Genomic DNA, 13,001 nt, shown 5'->3' with positions numbered 1-13,001 from the left:
ATACCTCTCACTGTCCCTCCACCTTTTCCTCATACTTTTTACCCTTTTACTTTAGAGGGTAGGCACCAAAGAAATGCTAAAACTCACTTTTCAGATTTTCACTGATTAGGATCTCCAAGGATATTATTAACAAATGAGTGCAGTAACCCCTAAGATTTATGTTAGTGTTACATGCAACTTACAGGGCTTAGTCTTCATAAATATTGTATTTTCTAGATTAGATGGTAAGTTAAACCAAGCTGTAAAAATATTTTATTGCTAGGGAGAGGCTAAGAAATAAAGAGCTCAAGAAGACCCAATGTTCACCAGTCAGCAACCTGTTCTATTTGTAAAAGAATGGCAGAAATATGCCATTAGGCAAAACATGAGCAATACATAGGAAGAATACCTTTATTAAATTTTTTACTTCATAATCATTCTTGCTTTCTTTCTATTGGAGGTACACATTTTAAGTTTTTATTTTAGGTGTATCAGGAACCAATAAATCTGTGGCAGAGTAAACCTATGCATGGCAAAATACATAAAATACATATTCCTTTGTTTCAGAATAAATAAACCTGTAGCATAATAAAGAATAGTGCAAACTACCATTGAAAAAGTTGTATAAATAAAACAACTCATTATAAATCAGGAATATTTTGTTCTAATAAGTTTACGATACATAAATTATCCCCCCGAAGTTCATACCTTATTTTGTCTATTTGAAAGAGCTTTGAAAGTGAATAATACGAAAATCAAATAAACTTTAAAAATGTAGAATTATTTTATATTCAAGTTTTATGGTCTTTTTCTTTATAAAGGAGGGTCTGCATGTTTCATATTCACTGTAACAATCTGAAGACAACATTGAAAGGCTTTCAAAGTGACAGCACCATGCACTGTACTAGTAATAGAATATATCTATAAACTATATATAATCTCGTCAACACAATGCAAAAAAAACATGCAGGAAGAGTCCTGGTTTTCACATTACGTTGTTCATTCAAGTAAGCTTAAAAATATATTCCCCCATTTTCTTTCCTTTTTTTTTTTTTTAAATAAACCGTGGATCATAAACGACAATCTTTCACCAAAATGTATAATATAATTCTTTGGTGTGCTTTGAACTCTTCCAGGAAAACAAAGGATGATGTCTGAAAATAAATTAATTCAACTGTACAAATAATAGTGTTCACATACAAGTTATTAACAATGACAAGACTACATCAACCACTCACAGCACACAAAACAAATTTCTACAAACCCTGGGGAGGGGGTGTCTTCAGGGTCTCTGAGGATAAATTAGTGCTCTTTAGTATATTTGTATGATGTTTATGATAGACTATATTTTGCACAAGATGTGTTGCATGAAGTGAAAATAAATTGACTAAGAGTTATTGTCCTAGGTCCTTGACCTTTTTTATCCTAGCTTGACAGCTCTGGCAAAGGTCACACATTCATCAGTGTTTGGTGGTAACTAGAAACCTTTTAAAAATTTTAATATGTATAGCCACTCCCTCCCCTCTTTTCATGTAAATCATACACTTCGCACACTGTCGTTTTCAAATGGGATAGAATTCAGTGTGCTTAGTGCTCAGGTGGGAAAAAATGCATGAAAATGCAGTTCCGGGTATTGAAAAATAAAGACTTTTTAAAAGGCTGATACAACAGTATAAAAGAGGGGTTGGCCTGTCTTAAAAACAACAGCTTTCCCAAAAAAGTAGGCATGTTGCCAACATCACACCTCCTTAGACTTGCCTGTTAATTTTGGCATCCCAAAAAACTTCTCTAAAACTTATCTTTTTATGACACAAGGAGTTTGGACACAGTAAAAAGGCAGCATCTGAGATTTCAGATTAAAAAAAAAAAAACCGTAGAGAAAAAAGAAAGCACTTGAATTTCTTCTATTTTATAAAATATCACAGCTTCACAGTTGACTGTTGCAGCAGCGTGTTCTTGTCCCCACTTTTGCGGGAACAATCACAGTAGCACAATACGCGGAGACGTAGTAAGGTTGCTGCATCTTTTTTCTTTTTAAATCCTACAAGCAGGGTACTGAAGAGATAATCCCGTATAAAAATACTGTGTTAAGATGAGAGCAGTAATAAAAGAGTGGAAAGTTAAAATCACAACTATTAGAACTCAAAGGATTTTTTTACAAATATTTTTGGACACAGGTACAGTCTAAGATCTGTTGGCAATGCAGCAAGTGTGTGGTTTACAATCAAGAGGCCTTTTCAGAAATAGGGCCCAAGGAGGAGGCAAAGAGGCTCCAGAGAAGCCCTCGTTATGGTGTTAAAGGCAATCTCGAGGCAGTCCAGGAAATGCAGAGGGCCTTGGTGCTGTGTTGAGTTCCGACTTAATGCTTTTTCTTGCTCATTTCCAAATATACATATATTGAGTCAGCAGTGTGTATATCCATTAACCCTTGGTACATTTTGCTCCTAGCCCTGTTCCCCTGTAACCTACAAGTCCAGCTTGGTTGGGTTTTGTTTGTTTGTTTGTTTGTTTGTTTTCTAAGAAAAAAAAAAGCCCAAATATCTTAATTAAATTAATTAAATGTACAAACACCATAGGGTTTCATACTGAATAAATAGGGCTAATTAGACCCGGTGGCAAGTCTGAGTCAAGGGTTTGTCTCAGGCTCGGCATTGTCTCAGGTTAGGATATGGTCCAAGGACTCCCACTTATTACTTATTATTATTACTAGTAAATTCTAATGTATCGTCCGCGGGACTTCAGAGTTCCCATACATCTCTTCGTCTTCAGACTCGGAAGTGGTTCCGTTGCTGGAAGGTGTGTGAAGGTGGCTGGGGGCTCCACTGGCCTGGCAAACATACCACTCATTGAGGTTGGTCACCTGAGGAGACAGAGTGCTAGAACGACTCCTGGTTGGGTCCAGCACAGGGGACAAGGGGGCACCCACTGGAGTCCCCACTGAGGAGTAACCAAGGGCTCCTGGAGAAGGTGGTGGGGACTTGCAGTGAATCTTCATGTGCTTCCTCAGAGAGCTGGGGTGAGTGTAGGACTTGTCACAGCCTCGGATCTTGCAGTAGTAAGGCTTGTCGCTCGTGTGGACATGGGAATGTTTCTTCCGATCGCTGCTATTGGCAAATTTCCTGTCACAGCCATCAAATTCACATTTGAAAGGCTTTTCCCCTGCAACAAAACAGAGGGCAGGTCAACAATTGCTTTTCAGAGACCCCTCACCTGAGAGAGAGAAATCTTGGAACAGAAATGAGGATGCATTTTCCCATTCTCTCGAAGAGCAACCCCAGCCTGGTTTCTATTCCTAATTCCTACGTTCCAGAAGGCAACAGGGAAGGGACACTGGGCCTGTGAGTGGCTAGATGTCAGTCCCTGCAGTACCAGAGGGTTCAGGGAGACGATGGCTAGACCATGATCCAGGATGTAACACCAAAATCCAACAAGGACCCAGATACCCTGTCCTCACTGCCCTCAAGGTCTGTACCTGCAAGGATACAAGCAGATCCCCTGTCAATATAAATGCTAATAAAATGATTCTTCCAAAGCCACAGCTTGGGGGAAGGATATAAAAAAAAGAGAAAAGTAAGCACATTACACTAAATTAAAAGTGAAGTGGGGGAGGTGCCATGCAATTATAATAACGGCATTTTGTTTCAGAGCGTCCCCAGGATTCCACCGATGGGAAAGGAAATAAGGCAAAACCCCGTTCTCTTTAGAAACAAAGGCACCTGTGAAACACACAGTCCCATCACTAGATTTCATATAACCCTGGGTGGGCAGAGGTGAGGCTGTTGGCCTCTTCTTTCTCCCAGCTTTCCTCACAACTTGCAGGGCAATTAGGAGCCTTTGGAACAGAACCTCGGAAACATGAATAAAGACCACAAGCTGCAACCAGAACTTAGCTTGTACCTGATGCCCCACGGAAACGTATTCTGACAGCCTTCTACCCCACTTAATAGTCAGAAAAGGGACTGTTTACCACAGTCTTTGGCCCATCGTCCCTTTAAGCTGCTCTAACCACCCCAGGAGCATAATGCCTTTAAACACAAGGCCCTAGTTCAGGGAGTGGACATGTTAATAACACAACTAGAAATTCAGCCACAACACCTCGGTATTAAAAAGCAAAAAAGGAAGACGGCAGGTAGCAGTAGGAATTTTCCTTCTCACCTAAGTATCTATGAACTTGATGTATTTGAGTCATAATTGAACCAGTCATCTCATACATTCTATTGTTTAATAATATCTCCCTCATATTTAAATGATTTTTAAAAATTAAGTTGAGTTTCTCTACTGAATTTCAGGACCTACTCTGGTGGCTCACTAGGTATGGCTTCTTCCTTGGTTTTGGATATGTTTCTCAAAAAGCAACTATTTAAGACAGTTTAGTGTACATAAATTTTTGTGGTGAATTTTCATATACAACTATTTCAGTGTAGTTTTTTTTCTTTTTCTTTTTAATCTCACCAATGACAAAGGCTTGGATGCCAGAGTGTGTTAACACATCTGAAGGTATTCAGATGCCTGGACTATAACTTCCCCTACCTCTAAATACTGTTTAAAAATGAAATTAAATATTATTCAAATACACTTCCTACACTGATCTATAGAGGGGAAAACACAACATAACACAACAACAAAAAAGTTAATCATTTTTCATAAAAATATCAGTTATCTATCCTGATCTGAGTTTTACTTTTAAGTTGGAGATAATTCTAATTTAATATAGCATTATTTAAAAATTTATAATGGGCCTTCCTTCCATAGGGAGGCTTGAGTGGTTTTATTCACCCTATGCAAATGTGCAGTGTCGTTTGGAGTTGCTCCCGTCCTCGCTAAGGATCCCGGATTGTGAAGAATACAGTAGCTCTAAGCACTGCTGGTCCCACCACTGACCACGATGAAGAGAAACAATTACGCCCAGAGAAGGGAGATATGGAATGGGGTGGGGGGTGGGGGGAGTAGAAAAGTAGGGATTAAGGTAATATTAAGGACGAAAATAGAAGGCAAAAATAAGTAAAGGTGAAAGAATTGCTTGTTTTATTCAGGGGGCCTAGGCGGGGAACAGTGAGCAAATTCCAGCTAACTGGAAAGGGTGAGAAACCCCAGTGTTTACATTTCAGATTCCGACAGAGGAGTCAATCAGAATCTAACTACTTGCAGAATCTGAGAGAGTAAAGGAGGCTACGTGAGCTGCTCTCTGTTCTACCAGTTCCCTCTTCCAGAGAACTCGAGTCTGGCCCAAAGGAAGGTTATAAACCGAATGGGGGTGGGGATGGGAGGAACGTGGGTCAGGAAATGGGCCTTCGGGAGTGGCCGGGGGGATTATTCCCTTTGATCAATCTGTTCCGGGATTCCGAATAACCCCCAAAAGGGAGAGCGCCGTGGTAGGGAGGGGGTTCCGGAATGGTCCCTGTCCGCACCCAATGCTCAACTGCTAAGCGGCCTAAGGACCGCCAAAACCCCCTGGCACCGGTTTGAGCACTAACATGAGGCGCCGGTACCCCTCCCTGAAGGCCTCGGCGAGAACCACTCCGCCACCCGCAGCCGGGCAGGAAACACAACCCTGAGCACGCCGTGAAACCAGAAAACACTACTGCCCAGGGGCCCGCAGTGCTCGGGATCTCCGCCCCCGCCGTGCGCGCGCGCGCGCACGCCCCTCTCCCCCTGGACTGTCGTCGGAGGGAGCCGCGACCCGTGGCAGCTTCCGCGCCAGCAAGTTCCAGTTCCGTGCTCCACGGGGGGAGAAACTATCCTCAGGTCCGGCGGCGGAGAAGGAAAGGCCCACTCTCTCTCCGAGGCCTGCAAAGGCGGGAAAGGCCCAAGGCCGCAGGTTCTGCTTTCAGGGTGCCCATAGGGGACGGGGTTGGGGGCGGCTTCACCTCCCGCGCCCCGCGAGCCCCCTTTACGGTTCCAGGCCCCTGTCCTGGCGGCAAGTGCCAGGCACAGGGGCAAACAGCTGGCTAAGCGGGCCAGGGAGTTTTTCCGAGAGCCTCGTGGGAAGTTTCCTTTTGGAAAATTCCTTAGGGTGGACCATCTCGATTAGAAAAGCAGGGGGCTGGCCAACGGAGTTCCCGGAAAGATGTGCTCCCAGCCCAGCATCGGTGCACAGGAGGCCTATCAGGTGATGGCCGGGAGGAGCCAGGCCCCGGGCCCAGCCCCAGGCCACCCTGACCCGGCTTGCACGCAGAACCCCCTGATGCCCCGGGCTCCGGCTGTTGGCCAGGCGTTGGGCCCACGCGCGGCGGCTGCCTCCTCGCCGCCCAGCGCCGATAAATCAGCCAAGTAATTACTAAATGTAAACTCCAGTTACTTAAGTGTCCTCCGAGGGGTAATATTGTCTATCCCTATAAATCCCGACTGCTCGAGCTCATCAGCGCTTCCGCCCAACGCGCTAGTACGTTCGATGGAGGCACACGACCCACAGTAAACACCCCACCGCCCCACGCCGCAGCCGCCTTTGGGATGGGAGGGGTCCCCACAGCGCTGGGGGCTTCCCCCAAGTTCTTACGGGGGGGAAGGTACCAAGGACCGCAGGTGACTGCAGCTCACCCTGCCCTCCTCCAAATAGAATCCTCTTTGAAAGGACAAAGCCAAGTTCTCTAGCACCTTGCAGGGTATGTGTGATAAAATGTGTGTGACAGCTGTATGATACTGTATGGGTATGTATGAAGGTGTGTAAATGGGGAAGTGTGCGTATGTGAGGGTGTATGTGGAAGATAAGCGTGTCAGGGCATATGGGTGTTCCAGCTACCAGGAAGTGTGGGGGGGGGGGGTAGTATGTGAGATACGGGTGTGTGAAGTTGTGTGCTGTGTGCACGTGAAGATGTATGTGTGGGAAACGTGAGTGTGTGTGTGTGTGGGGGAGGGGGTCTTCAGGGCCCCAAGGGCGCATTTCTATGGCATTTTGCACCACGCCCCGGAGGGACAGGACCCCTCCCCTCCTGGAAGGGCCACATTGAGCTGGGCCTGGTCGCCTCAATATCGGAGTAAATCCCACGTGCCCCCTCGCACGCCCGCGCTTCGGAGCACGGTGCGGGCTCTGCCACCAGGTGGGGAGGGAAGAGCCACCAGGGCGGCTCCAGCTCCGGTCCCCCTTCCCCATCGCCCTCCCCAAGTTCCCGGGGCCGGGCGAATGGGGGCTGCCGACCGTCCTGGGCTCCTTCCTGCTCCGACTGCTGCTGCTTCTGTTCCGGGGCGGCGGCGGCGGCGGCGTCTGGAGCGCGTTGCCGGTCCCGGCGGAGGGGCTGCGAGCGCGCTGGAGACTCCACCGTGTGGGAACCCAGCGCGGGGCCTGTGTGTGCTATCGAATTACTTATTCATAGAAAAAAAGGGGGGGAGAGAAAAAAAAGAAGTCACATGTCCGGGTTATACGTATGCGAAGAGAAGCAGCAGAAGGAGGGAAAAATTAAGGCGAGCAGGAGGAGGAAGAGAAGCAGCGGCGGAAGCGGCGGCGGCGCGGGAGGCGGCGGCGGCGGCGCGGCCGGGGACAGACACCCACCTGTATGAGTGCGCTTGTGGATCTTGAGGTTTTCCGAGCGCGCGAAGACCTTGCCGCAGCCCGGGAACGGGCAGGGAAAGGGCTTCTCGCCTGTGTGCACGCGGATGTGGTTGATGAGCTTGTATTTGGCCTTGAAGGGCTTGCCCTCGCGCGGACAGTCCTCCCAGAAGCAGACGTGGTTGCTTTGCTCTGGGCCGCCCACGTGCTCCACCGTGACGTGGTTCACCAGCTCGTGCATGGTGCCGAAAGTTTTGGAGCAGGGCTTGGCGCCGCCGGCCGGGGGCGGTGGCGGTGGCGGCCCGGCCAGCTCCTCGGGGTCGATCCACTTGCAGATGAGCTCCTGCTTGATTGGCTGCCGCATGTAGCGCAGGAAGGCCCCGGCCGCCCCTGGGAGGTGGGGGTGGTGCTGGTGCGGGTGCTGCGCGGGCGCCGGCGGCGGCGGCGGCGGCGCCGGGGGCGGCGCGTGGTGCTGCAGGTGGGGCCCCGGTCCGGCTGCCGCGGCAGCAGCAGCCGCCGCCAGGTTCAGGTTTAAGTTCACGGCTCCGTAGCCGTGCAGGGCGGCGGCTGCAGCGGCCGCCACCGCCCCGTAGTGCGCATCCCCGGAGCGCGGCGCGAAGGGCGGCTCGGTACGTCCGTACAGCTCAGCCGCCGCGGCTGCCGCTGCCGCCGCCAGCCCCAAGCGCATCTGGCCGTTGAGCGGGTGCGGGTGGCCGCCGGGGGCTCCCGGAGCGTCGTGCAGCGCGGGGAAGAGCGCCGGGCCCCCGCCGCCGCTACCGTCCGGGCCCGCGTAGGTGCCGCTGGCCGAGATGAACATGCCAGCCGAGTGAGGAGGCGGGGCCGAGTGCTGGGGGGAGCCTGTGCCAGACCGCTGCTCCCCTCCAAGAGGGACCCCGTGCATGGCCGCCGCGGGGGCCGTGGCGGAAAGGTCCCTCCGGAGGACGAAGTCCCTGCTGTGGCCTTTGCCGCTGCTGCCGCCGCCGCCACTGTCGGTGGCGGTGTAGCCCGAGAGGGCAGGAGGAGGGGGAGGGGGAGGAGGAGGGGGTGAAGGGGAGGGAGGAAGAGGAGGGGCTGGGGGCGGGGGCGCGGAGGGCTGCGCGCGGCCGCTGCCCCCGTCACCGGGGTAGGTGCTGGCGCCGGGGTGCGCGACCGAGGCTGCAGCGCGGGCGGCGGCCGCCGGCGCCTCGGGATGTGCCGGGAGCGCCTTTGAGGGAGGGCTGAGGCCGAGCGCGCTCGCCTGGGCCATGTGCTCGGGTCCGAGCGGAGTGATGGCCACGCCGGGGTCAGAGCTCAGGTCCCGAGGGCGGAGGTGCGTGGCTGTGGCTCGGAGTTGGGAGTGGGCGGGCGGGCTGGCCAGCGCCGGGAAGCCTGTCATATTCTGAAGCGGCCTGGCCTGAGCCGTTGCCAAATCCGCTAATCTCAGCGCTGGCGGGTTCCTCTTGCTCAAAGGGGGCTCCATCAGAACTACACAATCAGACCCATAGACCCTCACTGGGGGGACTTTTTTTTCCCTCTGCCCACCTTCAAAAACATGTATATATTAGGCTCTCTTTAACTTCTTTGTCCTGGCCTCCTAACTCTGCGTATTCCTGTTCCCACTCTGTCCTCCAGCGATTGGCAGAGAGAACACATTTGAGCTGCACAGTGGGACCGAGATTTTGGAAATGGCATGGGTGGGATTGGAGGGAACATCGTGATTGACAGCAGCCAAGACTGCCGGATTGGCTCCCATTCAGGCCCTCGGCCCAGCGGGGATCCGCCCCCGTGCTCGCAGCATCCTTCGCCTTCGCTTCGCGCCCCCTCCTCCCCTGGAGCCCTACGTCCCCGCCTTCCAGGGGATGCCCAAGTTGCACTTGCAGAAAGTTTGTGCCGGGCCTGCGCGCGCAGCGCCCAGCGTTCCCATGACGCGCCTTTCGGAGAGCGTGCGCCGGCACGCGGCCGCAGGGCGCAGGGTGGGTAAGGGCTGAGGACCACCCCCCCCCCCACCCCGGGACAAAGGGGGTTGGGGGAGAGCCCCCAACTTCAAAAACCTCCGCCTGACCGCACGCAGCGACTCCCCCAGCAGCATCCAAACACTTTCTACCTCCTCCGTTGGAAGAGCCTTGGGCTGCTCTCCGGAAGAGGAAGGTGAACCGTGTGCCGGTCGTCATACTTGTAGAGGTGATGCTAGAAACTTCTTATTTGGGAAGGACATCCAGTCTGCCGGGCGCTCAAGTAGAGCGCAGAATGAGGGAAGATATTAAAGTCTTATTGGTTGCAAAACAACTTAAGTGATTTGGCTCCGCAAGACACCAGGTGAAGTCAAAATAAATCTTTCCCGAAAAGGAACCGTTTACCTCGACTTCTTAGCTCATGCAGTCCTTTTCAACGTGGTTCAAAGGAGTTGGCTTGAAGTGTAATCTCACTGATCGTCAGTTCTAGATCTGCCAGTTCCAATTAGATGTACGGGGGTGGGGGTGAGGCAACACCCGGCAGCGATTCTAACTTTTGACTTTCTGAGATACAGTGGCAGGGCAGGCCAAACAGCAGCTCTCCAGAGGGAAGCGGCTAAATAAACAATATCCTTCACGCAGAATTCCTCTTTTCGGCCCAGAGAGTACTCCTTATGTGCGCCTCAGTTTCTTTGAAAGGGCCATAAATTAAAACTGATCCAATAAAATGAATATTTTAAAATCAAGCAATACCTTTGCTATGTATTTACTATTAGAATAATCTCTTACCTTGTCATTGTTTTCTAATATACTGACCTAGGAGGCGAGATGTCTTATTTGAAAACTGTAAACTGGCCTTAAGGGGGGGGGGGGGGGGAAGCGAGTCCCATCCTTTTCAAAGGATTTGTTATCAAATCACTTGACAAAAAGAGATAGGTTCCTGCATCATTTTGGGGGGAGTAGAGAAATGTGGCATCCCCAAATTTCAGGGTTATTGCTGCCCAAAAGTGTCATGTCAGCTCTTAAAAAGAAAGCATCTTAAGATTTTGTGATGTTCCAAGGTGTTCAAAAATTGAAGTCAGGGTTTTTAATTTTTATTTTGTTGCCTTGCATAAAATTGTTTTTAAAAAAAGTGTTATTGACTAAAATGTGAATTTTTTTCTTGGGGGGAGGTACAAAAAACAAGTTACCAGCTTGATTCATTTGCAGTCCAAGTAAAAATAGACTGCATAAAGACATCATCTTAATGGTCCCGAGAGATGGTCCGGGGAAGTTGTAAGAAATATTTTCAAAAGAACTGATTCGATGGCCCCATTTACATCGGTGTGAGCAATGTTTAACAGGCAACCTCACTGTAAGCCTTGGGAATGTCATTCCTCTTAGAAAACTGACAAGCAAACAAAGAAAACACTACAATCAAATTTCAAATAGTTTTTTTTCTTTCGGCTTCAATGAAGTTCAAATACGGGGAAATAAGAAAGGCATGAGTGCAAACACAATGAAAAAAATTAATAAACGACAGCGACAAAAATCCGCATCTGCGTTTGGAGAGGATGAGTCCTTTCACAATTTTCCTTTCAAAGACTCAAAACGTCTCAAGCCAACCAGGCAAAAGTGGAGAACGGACTGCCATCTCTGTGGATGGGTAATGGGGAAAGCATCATATTTGGAATTGTCACTACTGTCTTAACCCATTCTCAGGACATTTCAAATGAGTTTCCTTTATTTGAATTTCTTGGCAATGAGCATCACTACTTCCATAATGGCAGCATTGCATTCAGTCCTGCAGGTTATAAGTAAAAACAAACCAAAAAATGAACGAATAAAGAAAGAAGAAAATAAGCACAACCTACCTTTTAATATGGACTATTGAGCATTTTTATTGTGCAATAAAATGAGTACCTCCACCCCCTTCAAAATAGCTTTTCCTCAAAATTATAACTGCTTTGTTTTATTGAATTGCTGAAATTTAATGGTTTAATGGGTGAAGGCATGAAGGAAAGGCTGTAAAAATGTGAATAATGGTACAGCAGAGCCGTGCGGAATCTGGAACCCGCCTCCTTGTACAACTCTTGTTAAACACAGCATGATATGTATCTGTCGTCGATTTAATATGTCTTAATTCAAATATAGCTCCCTGATCAATTTCTTTTTATGGAAGCCTTAAAAAAGAAAAGACTTTCTTAGGAAATAATAGAGATTTGGATGATGATTAGAAAGAAAGATATTTAAGTACGCTTAATGAATATTTGCAAATTTATGGCCAAACCCAGACTCTAAAAAGATAATTGACTCAGGTAAATCGACTTGAGATGCTAATTCTTAAAAGAAAGAACTGGGAGCAAAATTTCAATCAACACCAATAAGGCGCCAATAAACTGCCTGCCAATTAAACCTGAGAATAGGCCTAGCTAGATGGTCACCAGGAAGGCTCACAGTGGATTTCCCGGATTGCCTTTCTTTATAAAAGAGCTTTTTATTTTGTAGACGCGCTTTTTGTTATTGTGATGACCCGCCTGACCCCAGGTGCGCTGTTTCTTTTTCAAGCCGTTTGGGAGCCAAATCAACCCCCCTTAAACCTCCCGAGTTTCTAAGGACCCAATAACTGTGTAACACTTCCTAAATAAACACCAGCAATTTCTAGGGCGCTGAAGAAAATAATAATAATGGTGTTGTTGTGTTTTGTTTTAAACAGGGGGGTATAGAAGTCGTTATGCCAGTTTCCGTCGGTGGATTCAGCCCCATATTTCTGCGGTGGTGATGGTTGTCAGGGCCGACTCTAAAACTCATGCCCTTGTCTGCGCTTTTGCAGTGGAGATGCTTGTATGGAGACAGCAGCAACGTGGCCATCTATGGAAATGCCCTTTCTGGGGTCAACAGGTGCTCCTGGGGAGCATCGATTTTCAGACTTCCCCTGTTGCACCCCGAATCCCAACCTTCTCCCAGAGCCAAACAAAGGCATGAGGAGGCTGAGGAGGTACAGAAAATGCCGAGCTGGCCCGAACCCGGCAGCACCGCCGCGCTCAGCTGCCTTGAGGCAATAGGACCCGGTCGCGAAGATGCCTAGGCTGGCGCTTATGGCTACCCGCTGCGCAAAAGGGGGAGGGAGGCTGTGACTGAGGCTCCCCGGCGCCCTCCGTTCGTCACTGAGCACAGCCAAGTTTCCTTGTGATGGGTGTGGGCGATTAATAAACTTAAAGGAAGTGAATTGGACATTTCCTGGCTTTTGAGCCTTTGTTTGATTGTTTCTGCAGGCGGGGGGAGGGGGAAAGCTAGGGACGGCGAGGTGGACAAGAAAGGATCTGGGGGACCCACCGAGCAGCCTTTCATTGCCCTTGCAATTGCTTTACCGCTCGCCAGCCCCGCGTGGTTTCAGCGAGGAAGTCCTCCTTGCTGAAGGACAGGGTGCCCGCCGGGTTTGGAGCGCCTAGTGCCATTTGGGCCGCACCAGAGCCAGGTTCAAGGGTGAACAGGGTGCCCCGAGTTACTCCGGGGTTCAGAACACTTTTGGAGCCCAGCCCAAGGGCGCCAGTAGGTGCTCAACCGGGAGGAGGAGGGTTACGCCAGCAGATACTGGAGGAAGTGGAGAAGGAGTACACTCAGACCTC

At 49.4% G+C, this 13,001-nt stretch overlaps 1 protein-coding gene and 1 long non-coding RNA gene across 2 annotated transcripts; one reads left to right on the top strand and one right to left on the bottom strand.

Moving 5' to 3' along the window:
• Positions 1-376: 376 nt before the first annotated feature.
• Positions 377-9,049, bottom strand: ZIC5 (Zic family member 5). Its single transcript, XM_058743809.1, has 2 exons — positions 7,466-9,049; positions 377-3,138 (listed from the first exon to the last, which is right to left on the bottom strand). The coding sequence occupies exons 1-2, from the start codon at positions 8,919-8,921 to the stop codon at positions 2,696-2,698; spliced, it is 1,899 nt and encodes a 632-aa protein (XP_058599792.1). The 5' UTR covers positions 8,922-9,049; the 3' UTR covers positions 377-2,695.
• Positions 9,050-9,198: 149 nt separating this feature from the next.
• Positions 9,199-12,606, top strand: LOC131520116 (uncharacterized). Its single transcript, XR_009265934.1, has 2 exons — positions 9,199-9,757; positions 12,089-12,606. It is a non-coding gene; the product is annotated as an uncharacterized LOC131520116 (long non-coding RNA).
• Positions 12,607-13,001: the final 395 nt, after the last annotated feature.

Source organism: Neofelis nebulosa, chromosome 1, assembly GCF_028018385.1.
Source record: "Neofelis nebulosa isolate mNeoNeb1 chromosome 1, mNeoNeb1.pri, whole genome shotgun sequence".
Classification (NCBI taxonomy): Eukaryota; Metazoa; Chordata; class Mammalia; order Carnivora; family Felidae; genus Neofelis; species Neofelis nebulosa.
The sequence above is the reverse complement of the archived record's forward strand: the minus strand, read 5'-3'. Positions and strand labels throughout refer to the sequence as shown.